Source organism: Schistocerca serialis, chromosome 7 (genome assembly GCF_023864345.2).
Source record: "Schistocerca serialis cubense isolate TAMUIC-IGC-003099 chromosome 7, iqSchSeri2.2, whole genome shotgun sequence".
NCBI classification, from domain to species: Eukaryota; Metazoa; Arthropoda; class Insecta; order Orthoptera; family Acrididae; genus Schistocerca; species Schistocerca serialis.
This window is the reverse complement of record NC_064644.1, coordinates 578,004,375-578,016,476: the sequence shown is the minus strand read 5'-3', so window position 1 is coordinate 578,016,476 and position 12,102 is coordinate 578,004,375. Positions and strand designations below refer to the sequence as shown.

Below are 12,102 nucleotides of genomic sequence, written 5' to 3'. Positions count from 1 at the left end.
GTTTACGTATGTTCGCACATATATAGCATTAAGAGATCTTACAGTGTCATAAAAGGAAGAGGACATCTTACTCCAGCCAGCATCAGAGTTCCATAAACCATACTAAAATGCTTCATTCCGCTCTAATCGCACATTTCTATGTCCAGATGCACTCTGAAGTACCTGACATTCAGCTTTTCATGTGGTTTTCGTGATACCAATTTTCTCGGAGGTCCAGTACTGTATTCTCATGTTTGGTTCTTTATTATGGTATATGTCATTCGTCCCAGAAAATGAAAATTGGCACTTGAATTTGAACGAAGTTGAAAGTAGCCAATAGTGCAGAATGAAACGCTTCGTTTCAAATAAACGAACTGCCTCAGAGGAAAAAAATTAATAGAAGCAAATTTCTCTACAAAACAGACAGAAATAGCTTCATTAAGACATTAATGGTTGATTGCTAATAACGTGGAAATAATATAAAATCAGAAACCTGAAACTACTAACTTATTTTGGTCTTTCATGGTTATGAGAATGTATATTAATTCATTTGATGGCTCCCGGCCACAGAACTCTGTTTTGATTTAATTTGAGGTGGGAGCTGTATACGGAGAGACCAGCAATATTACGAAGACACGAAATATATACGTGGGTCACGTGGGGAAGGATCTCTCCTCCCCCCCCCCCCCCACTATAACTCAGCTTGCTCTGCACATGCGCAAATCTGGCAGCTTGGGTGCGCTGGAAAAATTTTTCCAGGTAGCATCTAGCTACTTGCTGCTACTGCTCATACAGCAAACAGCCACGCTTAAAGCAGCCAGAAGCGGGAGGAAGGCACTGCTCATACGCGAATTCAGCTCTGCGCACGCGCCCATTGGCAACTGCTTATACAAACCTAGTGTGACTGAGCACTTTACAAGTGAGAATAATACACAATTTTATTACATACTAGCACCTATCAATCAAAATGAAGCAGAATGCTATGGTGCTTGAATTCCAATCTGTTACTCGGCATAAACCGTAGGTTTTCCTTTTTACGCCTAAAAATTTCCACTTCCTTTAATATATCCAAAATGGCTTTTTTCTCTTTTCGTGAAATATTTTTAAATTTTCTGAAGGGCTTGTGATGCTGTGGCCTTCATCACATAAGTGCACTGTTAATTCAGATAGCATATTATTTAAGGTGTTTGTGAAATCTTGCTGAAATGACCTACTGATTTTTCCCATGTATTTCTTAGGACAATCACTGCATGTACTGCAGTATACACACACTTCATTATATTTATTTACCACAGCTTTTTCCTTGTGCGCGAATTCTCTACCTAAATCTGAAAATGTAAAATACACTTCAAAAAAATAATATATATTTGGATCTCTTATGTCTGCCAGTTTTTTCATATATTGCACCCAGATGATGCATTCTACAAAAAAATTAGGGCATTCCTTTGCCTGCTTGGCATTATACAATCGGTATCTAATCTGCTACTGGAAGGATAACTTTTTGTTGGGTGCCAGATCTGGGTGCAATATCTGAAAAATGTGGCAGATATGAAATCCAAAATCATTACTCCAGTATATTTTACATTTTCATATCTAGGCAGAAAACTGAGGTACAAAGAAAAAGTTGTGAATAAATAAAATGAAGTGAGTATGTTGCATTACATGCAATGATTGTCACAAATATATATAGGACAAACAATGTCATTTCGATAAGATCTCTAACACAAAATTGTTAAGGCTTTCGTGGCCACTTGTTGACAAACTGCCTATTGGCTTCTGTCTCGGGTTCTTCGGCCGACGTTCATCTAATAATTTTTCTGACGTTTCACCAGCACGAGTGGCTGGCATTGTCAAAGCTTCACCCTCCATTGCCAGTGGTGAACTGGAGCCGAGCTCGCGGCTGCAGACTATATGTACCTGGAGCGCCAACGCCCGAGGGCTTCTCCGCGGTCATTTCCGGTGCGGGTCTCCTCTTGCTACCTGCGACGGTCGTTCGCTGCAGTACGGGAAGCCAGGATCCGTTTACCTTTCTTGTTCAAACTGTTCGCGTGCTTTTGTATTTCTACAGCCTCTCTGAACAAGCGCGTGTGATAGTGCGTAATAAAATACGCCGACACGGAAGTTCGGGCTGTAGAGAAGCACTATCACACGCGCTTGTTCAGAGAAGCTGTAGAAATACAAAAGCACGTGAACAGCTTGAACAAGAAAGAGGAAAGCCTTAAGGTAAACGGATCCTGGCTTCCCGTACTGCAGCGAACGACCGTCGCAGGTAGCAAGAGGAGACCCGCACCAGAAATGACCGCGGAGAAGCCCTCGGACGTTGGCGCGCCAGGCACATATAGTCTGCGGCCACGAGCTCGGCTCCAGTTCACCACCGGCAATGGAGGGTGAAGCTTTGACAATGCCAGCCACTCGTGCTGGCGAAACGTCAGAAAAATCATTAGATGAACGTCGGCCGAAGAACCCGAGACAGAAGCCAATAGGCAGTTTGTCAAGATCTCTAACACCTGGTGGCACAGCGGGAACATTGAAGTACACTCAAACACCCATAAGGAAGATGTTCTCCATTAACATCACACCTACATGATGGCCACAGCAACACAAGCCCTTAATAAAATTCAAAAAAGAAAGCCATATTTTGAATATATTAGAGGAAGCGGAAATTTTCAGACAAAAAAGAAAATGCACAGTTCACGCTGAATAATCAATCTGAATTCAGGCACCATAGCATTTTGGCTAATTTTGCTTGGTTATAAGATTCGGTGCTAGTATGTAACAAAATTCTGTACTCCTCTCACTTGTGAAGGCAGCAACCCAGCATTCCTAGTCTAATGACATCAGCTTACAGCTAGTCTGTTCGTGCGTACCGCTTTTGCCTTGCCCTGATGTCAAAATGGTTCAAATGGCTATGAGCACAATGGGACTTAACATCTGAGGTCATCAGTCCCCTAGAACTTAGAACTACTTAAACCTTACTAACCTAAGAACATCACACACATCCATGCCCGAAGCTGCCCTGATGTCACATTTAACATTTTAGTGTCTGCTCACTATAAAATACTTTCTTTTTACATGCAGGCAAATTTTACCTTTCGTTCATCACAGTATTGATGATATTCTCTGAATAGTTAACTATGACTAGGAGCAATGGATGTAGCTTTGATCTTTTAACACTAAGTATATTTTAGACATTCCTTTACTTTTAATATTCACATGATGGGATGACACACACTGTACTTTGCTTTTTACCATGTAGGTTCACCTGATTCAGCTTACAGCCATAAAGTTATTGTGTTTTAATAAAAAATTCCCAGCTGTAAGCAGAGTTCTACCTAACACGAAAATTATTAGCAAAAGCATAACCATACACACATTAAAATGCCAAACTTTATAATACAACCTATTTCCCAGCACACAGAATAAACTATAAAATACAACATCTTATGTTAATATGCGAATTGCACCTGTCTACAGTATGTGTCTTTACAACAAGTAACAATATCTTTCCCTACATTATTTGATATTCCTGCCTGGAGTCTTCAGTGTTTGATTTCGAAAAGGGAAAAATTGAAAGGAATGTTTTACAGGACCCCTCAAATATCTAATTCATTGATTGGCATGATTTAGACTATAGTGTAACTAAAATCGTGGGGCCTTAAGCACCTTTCGTCACATTTTAATGATCAATTCTTATTTAATGTGCACTTTCATAGACATGACAAGTCATTTTTTTACCATAAGCAAAACAATTTAAAGCTTAATTAACTTTAAACCCAGTTACACAATTTCCTTTCTAAAACCACTTCACAAATATACTTTATTTTACATTAACATCCACTTCAGAGCTACCTTAACCGCTCAACTAGCATCTTCAGGTTTGCAAATATTGAACGCTGGGAAGCAAAACAACAGTTACTACAGAAACGATGGCCAATAAGGTACTGTAGTGGTCAACTGTATAGTGCCAATTTAAAATGGTGTTAAGAGATTTTAATTGCAGGATTTCCTATATGCCATCAATCCTAGCTCTGAATATTTAGGCATTTCATTGACCGCATTTCGGAACTAGCAATATCAACATATGTCTACGTATGTCCTGATTTTGGAACTGAATGTGGAGTTATTATGAACACCAAAGTAATAATTATCCGATAATTTAAGGATCCCATTACACAAGGATAGAACGGTACGAATGACAGTTTCACAAAAAACTAGTCTTACTCTCCACGCTATTGTTATTTGTAAACATTACGTACACCAAATTTTTCTTAAAAATCCCTGCACACAAAATAAACATAACGCTGTTGTGAACATTAAGGCACCGCCGCTCTAAGCTGTACCGGATCACAAACAAATCTCTACTGTTCTGAAAAACATCTCACACTTCATGTACTCGCATGTCGACAACGATATACAGCAACTTCAATCAAATGCAACACAAAACATGAACTGATGATTACCATTTGTTAAAATTCCTTGTTTCATTGGGAAACCTTGCTTGTCATTTCCACCAGAAATACGCACTATATAACCTTTCCACTCATCTCCAAGTGCATCTGCTTCAACTTCTGCTCCCATTCGCTTTTCATAAAAAATTCTAAGCTTGTGTTCATCGGTAACTTCGAACAATTTCTGGCACCCAGTGCCAGGGTAAGACACGTTAAGCTGCAAAAGAAAACAGTCATTGATACTTCCATCAACTACAGCACATGTACCAAACACACGGTGTGCGAGTATAATCCACAGCATCGTAAATCATCGTCAATTAAATTGTAAATATAAATCAAATTTCTATATTAGATACCACATATTATCCGCTGTATAACAATAATTTAGGTCGTTTTGGATAACTTCATAAAGAAATACCTTCATGGCAACGACATTAACTCCCTCCTTGCCACGAACAGATTAGAAAGAAAGCACTATGGCTGTTCCGGAAGTACAGCTACTCGCTATATCAAAGTTTCTGTTTGACGATCATCAAAGACGGCACATCCATCCCATTGGCGCCATATGTTTTTCAAGAATTGTCACACGAATTACAAATTTGGATCAAGCGTCCCGCCCACACAGTTGCTCAATATACACACCAAATTTGTGCATATAAATCGTTGTATCAACAGAAACTTGCACGGACGTAAGATGTGAGCAACCTGGGAGATGGCGTTGTTGGCCTGAGCAACAATGTTCAAATAAGTCGCGCAAAACATATCTGCGTACATAAATTGTGACATTTGAGGACTGCAAATAAGTCACAAACATGAAACGCGAAAAGCCGTTAGAGGCAACTATTTACCGAGTCTAGTGTTCCTCGTTTTTTTCGTAGATAATGAAATTTAAAAGTACTGACATGCGTCACTGCTCTAGAGGACTCATTGCTGAATTTGTTGAAATACTCGGTTGGTGCATAACTTCGTTCCAACGGCATCGCAGCAGTAGAAACACCACTTCCTATCAGAACACCGACGCTAAGGACTGTCGGACTTGGCGAACACTTGGATGGGCGACCATCCTGTCTGTTGAGTGCTCTTGGCAAGTGGGGTGCACTCAGGCACTGTGAGGCCAATTGAGGAGCTTCTTGATTGGTAAGTAGCGGCTCTGGTCACGAAAGCTGACAACGGCCGACGGAGTGGTATGCTGGCCACATGCCTCTTCGTATCTGCAACCAATGACGCATGTGGGCTGAAGATGAGGCCTTCAAGGCCTATTTGGACGGAGTTTAGGAGCACACGATTGTGGATTCTTTGTTGCATGTTGGTATTCCGGCCGCTATGGGTTTATTAATCGATTTCCATTTTTTATTTGTGGTTCAGTGTTGCTATTTGAATTCACATATTGTCGTTTGTCATTTGAAGGTAGTGAGTGGAGCTGTGGACGCTAGAAAATGGAGTGCGAAGTGGAGAATACGCAACATTTTCTACATATTCTTCTGTTTGAGTTCAGCAGAGGGGTGACAACAGATAAAACAGCCAGAAACATTTGTGTTGTGTGTGGGGATAATGTCACTGGACGGAGCATGCCTAGAAAATGATTTTCTTGTTTTGAGGAGGATTGTTTTGACATTAGTCACTCTGCATGTTCAGGAAGACCTTCGGAGTTGGATGATGATCGTTTACTTCATTAATACACAAAGATCAGCGTAAGTGAACTTGAGAACTGGCAACTGTGATCATGCAACATTTGCATGCACTAGGGAGGATTCAAAAATCGGGTGTATAGTTACTGCATGCTCTAATCCAAAATCATAAAAATCAGTTGGTGGCCATATGTGCATCTCTGCTTGCTCGCCATCTATGGGCTCATGAACAACATCGACAATTCCTACCCCTTATCGCTACTGGTGATGAGAGATGGTGTGTTTATGCTAACATAAGAAAAAGAAAGGAATAGTTGAGCCCAAACAAAGCAACATCCCCCATAAAAAGACCTGTACACATCCACAAGAGATAATGTTATGCATTTGGTAGAACAGCGACTGTGTGGTGTATTACGGAGTGTTTCCCCCAGAGAACCGACTCGTGGAGATAACATCTTGGACCTACTGATAACAAACAGACCCGAACTTTTCGACTCTGTATGTACAGAACAGGGAATCAGTGATCATAAGGCCGTTGCAGCATCCCTGAATATGGAAGTTAATAGGAATATAAAAAAAGGGAGGAAGGTTTATCTGTTTAGCAAGAGTAATAGAAGGCAGATTTCAGACTACCTAACAGATCAAAACGAAAATTTCTGTTCCGACACTGACAATGTTGAGTGTTTATGGAAAAAGTTCAAGGCAATGGTAAAATGCGTTTTAGACGGGTACGTGCCGAGTAAAACTGTGAGGGACGGGAAAAACCCACCGTGGTACAACAACAAAGTTAGGAAACTACTGCGAAAGCAAAGAGAGCTCGACTCCAAGTTTAAACGCATCCAAAACCTCTCAGACAAACAGAAGCTAAACGATGTCAAAGTTAGCGTAAGGAGGGCTATGCGTGAAGCGTTCATTGAATTCGAAAGTAAAATTCTATGTACCGACTTGACAGAAAATCCTAGGAAGTTCTGGTCTTACGTTAAATCAGTAAGTGGCTCGAAACAGCATATCCAGACACTACGGGATGATGATGGCATTGAAACAGAGGATGACAAGCGTAAAGCTGAAATACTAAACACCTTTTTCCCAAGCTGTTTCACAGAGGAAGACCGCACTGCAGTTCCTTCTCTAAATCCTCGCACAAACGAAAAAATGGCTGACATCGAAATAAGTGTCCAAGGAATAGAAAAGCATCTGGAATCACTCAATAGAGGAAAGTCCACTGGACCTGACGGGATACCAATTCGATTCTACACAGAGTACGCGAAAGAACTTGCCCCCTTCTAACAGCCGTGTACCGCAAGTCTCTAGAGGAACGGAGGGTTCCAAATGATTGGAAAAGAGCACAGATAGTCCCAGTCTTCAAGAAGGGTCGTCGAGCAGATGCGCAAAACTATAGACCTATATCTCTGACGTCGATCTCTTGTAGAATTTTAGAACATGTTTTTTGCTCGAGTATCATGTCATTTCTGGAAACCCAGAATCTACTATGTAGGAATCAACATGGATTCCAGAAACAGCGATCGTGTGAGACACAACTCGCCTTATTTGTTCATGAGACCCAGAAAATATTAGATACAGGCTCCCAGGTAGATGCTATTTTTCTTGACTTCCGGAAGGCGTTCGATACAGTTCCGCACTGTCGCCTGATAAACAAAGTAAGAGCCTACGGAATATCAGACCAGCTGTGTGGCTGGATTGAAGAGTTTTTAGCAAACAGAACACAGCATGTTGTTATCAATGGAGAGACATCTACAGACGTTAAAGTAACCTCTGGCGTGCCACAGGGGAGTGTTATGGGACCATTGCTTTTCACAATATATATAAATGACTTAGTAGATAGTGTCGGAAGTTCCATGCGGCTTTTCGCGGATGATGCTGTAGTATACAGAGAAATTGCAGCATTAGAAAATTGTAGCGAAATGCAGGAAGATCTGCAGCGGATAGGCACTTGGTGCAGGGAGTGGCAACTGACCCTTAACATAGACAAATGTAATGTATTGCGAATACATAGAAAGAAGGATCCTTTATTGTATGATTATATGATAGCGGAACAAACACTGGTAGCAGTTACGTCTGTAAAATATCTGGGAATATGCGTGCGGAACGATTTGAAGTGGAATGATCATATAAAATTAATTGTTGGTAAGGCGGGTACCAGGTTGAGATTCATTGGGAGAGTGCTTAGAAAATGTAGTCCATCAACAAATGAGGTGGCTTACAAAACACTCGTTCGACCTATACTTGAGTATTACTCATCAGTGTGGGATCCGTACCAGATCGGTCTGACGGAGGAGATAGAGAAGATCCAAAGAAGAGCGGCGCGTTTAGTCACAGGGTTATTTGGTAACCGTGATAGCGTTACGGAGATGTTTAATAAATTCAAGTGGCAGACTCTGCAAGAGAGGCGCTCTGCATCGCGGTGTAGCTTGCTCGCCAGGTTTCGAGAGGGTGCGTTTCTGGATGAGGTATCGAATATATTGCTTCCCCCTACTTATACCTCCCGAGGAGATCACGAATGTAAAATTAGAGAGATTAGAGCGCGCACGGAGGCTTTCAGACAGTCGTTCTTCCCGCAAACCATATGCGACTGGAACAGGAAAGGGAGGTAATGACAGTGGCACGTAAAGTGCCCTCCGCCACACATCGTTGGGTGGCTTGCGGAGTACCAATGTAGATGTAGATGTAGATGTGTAACCATCACTGCTGACATTTATTGTCGTCCATTGAGACATCTCGCAGATGCAGTCCAGGAACAACGACCTGAAGTATCTATCATGTGAAGTGATGCTACTCCACTATAAAACCTGCCCACATTTTTCTATACTGACAACAAACACTATACAGTAGCTGCATTGAGAAGACTTTCCAGAGCCACCTTATTCATTTGATGTTGGGCCCACAGATTTTCACCTTTTCCCCTATCTATCGAACAATCTACAAAGAACATACTTTTCAGATGAAAATATTGTCCAAACATGGCTCAATGAGCTCTTCGCCTGTGAATCATGAGATTTCTACAGCTGCAAAATCAAAAGTTACCCACACATTCGCAGACTGTTGTAAACAGTCAAGGAGAATATATTACTTCTGACTAAAGCGTCTGTTATGTGTATGTGCTATGCACCATCATAACACTTAGTGGCCATATAAATTTGTGGAAAGTCAACAGAGAAGAATACAGTGATCGGGTTAAGATGGGAGATGCTTATAAGTTTAAAAGTTTGTAACAGTTTCCTGGTAGAGTTCGGGCAAAGAAATTCTTGACAGTCAAAAAGAGGTGAAAGACACCTCAGTGGCAGCTCCTGTAATGTATTAGAATGCACGGATTTCCAGATGCATGTACTATTTTATGTAACTTGTCGAAACTGATATATTAAATGACTGAGGTACTTTCCCCACCTTCATGAAATTGTTCTCTGGAATACTGTGTACAGGTTCACATGGTAGCTATTATTTCGCATAGTGTTAGGACACTGCAGTCGAGAATTCTAATCCTCTGTAACTACTCCCCATTGCCCAGAAATACAATGTTACCATCAGCTGGAAATTTTTAAAATTCTTTTCTCACAGTAACACTTTGTTGTATTATGTATAGAGTTACGAATGTTAGTAGATGTTCATGTGCCTCTATGTACATACGCAAATAATTGCATAATTGCATCAGTTGTTGAGTTCGGCCCGTGCCTAGCAAAGTAAATTAGTAGCTATATTAACTTTATTTGTATTTATTTATCAGTCCTGTAAATTGTGGTTTAGTACAAAGTTTGCACATAGTACTATAGTGATAGTAAATTCAGTTTACATATACTATGATTTTGGAACAATAATTCAATACATGATGCATATTGGTAACATAATTACAAAAACAAAAAAGCTGATAGAAAACGATAAGAATGTTAGTGAATACTTGATAAGTTACACAAATTTTTATGGTGTTCCATAAGGACCTAGCCAGGACTTTGCCAGAGGGGCTTTGTTATTCCTAGATTGCTTTATAATTTCTTCTATCAAGGGTGGTCCTGTGTCTACTACATCATCATCTCCATCCACATCTTGTTCTTCTTCAGTTTCTTCTCTAGCCCCTCCATTTCTGTCTTCAGTTATGATATGTCTGTTTGACAGTAACACTTCAAAATGTTTTGCCCATGATCTATTATTTTCTCCTTTCCAACTATCAAACTGTCTCATCTTTCAGCATGTCCACCCTTGGCTGATATCCTCTCTTTGTTTGTACCACACCACAAAAGAATTTCTGCCCCTGCTTATTTTCAAAGTTGTTATGTATTTCATCTTTCCTTTAACATTCCTCTACTCAATTTTTATTCTGCACTAAATTCTTAGCTATCCTTCCCTTCTTTTCTCTTTAAACATAACCAAAATATTTGTGTGTGCTTGTGTAATATATGTGTCGAGCTTGATTCCTATCATCCAGCGCCTTTGACATCTCCTTATCAAACCATCCGGTTCTTTTGTGTTTCCTTTTCCTCCGAGTGCCTCTTGAGCTGCTGTATTGAATGCTAACTTAGTTTCCTCCCACAGTACATTGATATCCTTTTCCTCCACCTTGCTGATCTTTTGCCACTTCTCTTGCGCTTTATTCCTATACTCTTCCTCTTTCTTCTGGTCTTCAAGCATCTACATGTTGTACGCCTCACTTTTCTCCAACCCAGCCCTTCTGGCTTTTACTGCAATCCTTTCTAAGGTTTTCATTCTTATCAAAACATGGTCTGAGTCAATATCCGCTCCTTGGCGGCTGATCACATCCAAAATATCTGAGGCATGCCGTCCATCTGTCAGTACATGATCTATTTGATTTCTTGTCAGCCCATCTGGTGATATCCAATCTCTTGATGCAAGTCTTTGTGTGGGAAGCATGTATTTTTAATCACCAGTCATTTGCTAAAAGCAAAGTCAATCAGTTTCCAGCCATTTTTATTTGATTCCAGGTGTTTACTATGAAGTCAAATGGTTCAAATGGCTCTGAGCACTATGGGACTCAACTGCTGTGGTCATAAGTCCCCTAGAACTTAGAACTACTTAAACCTAACTAACCTAAGGACAGCACACAACACCCAGCCATTACGAGGCAGAGAAAATCCCTGACCCCGCCGGGAATCGAACCCGGGAACCCGGGCGTGGGAAGCGAGAACGCTACCGCACGACCACGAGATGCGGGCTACTATGAAGTCCTGCCACAAGTTGGTTCTCTTTCTCTTTACTTACATTAGCATTAAAATCCCCCAGGATAATTTTGACACTGTAGTTTGACAGCTTATCATATACTTGCTCCAATTTCTCATAAAATTCTTCTTTCTCTTCTTCAGCTGCATCATCTGTTAGTGCATGCACGCTAATCAGCGAGAAGTTGGAAATTTTTTCCTTCAGCTCAATCGATATTCTGGGTTTATTGTTTCATATTCCACCATAGCGTGACTCATGGACTTCTTCACCATAAAATCTGCTCCTAATCCATTTCCTTCTTCCCCGCTATTGATCAAGGTATAATGTTGAAGATCGTCCACCTCTGTCTGTTTCCATCTTATCTCTTGTAATGCTACAATGTCAATTTAGTAGCTGAGTAATTCCTCCTCGAGCTTCCTGCTGACTCTCACCTGGAAGATACTTCTTAAATTCCATGTCCCGATATACTAAAATCGTTACTGTTTGACATGCCTTGGTTATCGTAAGTTTGAGACAGTCCGGTTCTCTCTGTGAGTTGGTTGCTGAACAATATGCTGTTTTGAGGTGGCAGGGTTGTTAGCCCCAAGCACCAACCCCCACCCTGGAGGACCAGGAGTCTTGATTTTGAGGTACTCGACCCTAGGAGGGTTGCCTTCACTGGTCCACAGCTCGTGGTCGTGCGGTAGCGTTCTCGCTTCCCACGCCAGGGTTCCCGGGTTCGATTCCCGGCGGGGTCAGGGATTTTCTCTGCCTCGTGATGAATGGGTGTTGTGTGATGTCCTTAGGTATTTTATTTAACTGGTACCCTCTATATCCCCTCCCCCCCCCTGACGCGCCCGCTGGGGGACTAGCAAACCCCACAC

General features: G+C 41.2%; 1 protein-coding gene across 1 annotated transcript in view; it reads right to left on the bottom strand.

The window, feature by feature from the left end:
- The window catches only part of LOC126412061 (40S ribosomal protein S6), a 31,082-nt gene extending 26,080 nt beyond the window's left edge, over nucleotides 1-5,002 (bottom strand). The window contains exons 1-2 of the mRNA XM_050081444.1: nucleotides 4,846-5,002; nucleotides 4,440-4,644 (exon numbers count right to left, since the gene is read on the bottom strand). Of these exons, the coding sequence (XP_049937401.1) occupies nucleotides 4,440-4,644; nucleotides 4,846-4,851 (211 nt within the window). The 5' untranslated portion in view covers nucleotides 4,852-5,002. The remainder of the gene's footprint in view (nucleotides 1-4,439; nucleotides 4,645-4,845) is intronic.
- Between the last annotated feature and the right edge of the window lie 7,100 nt (nucleotides 5,003-12,102).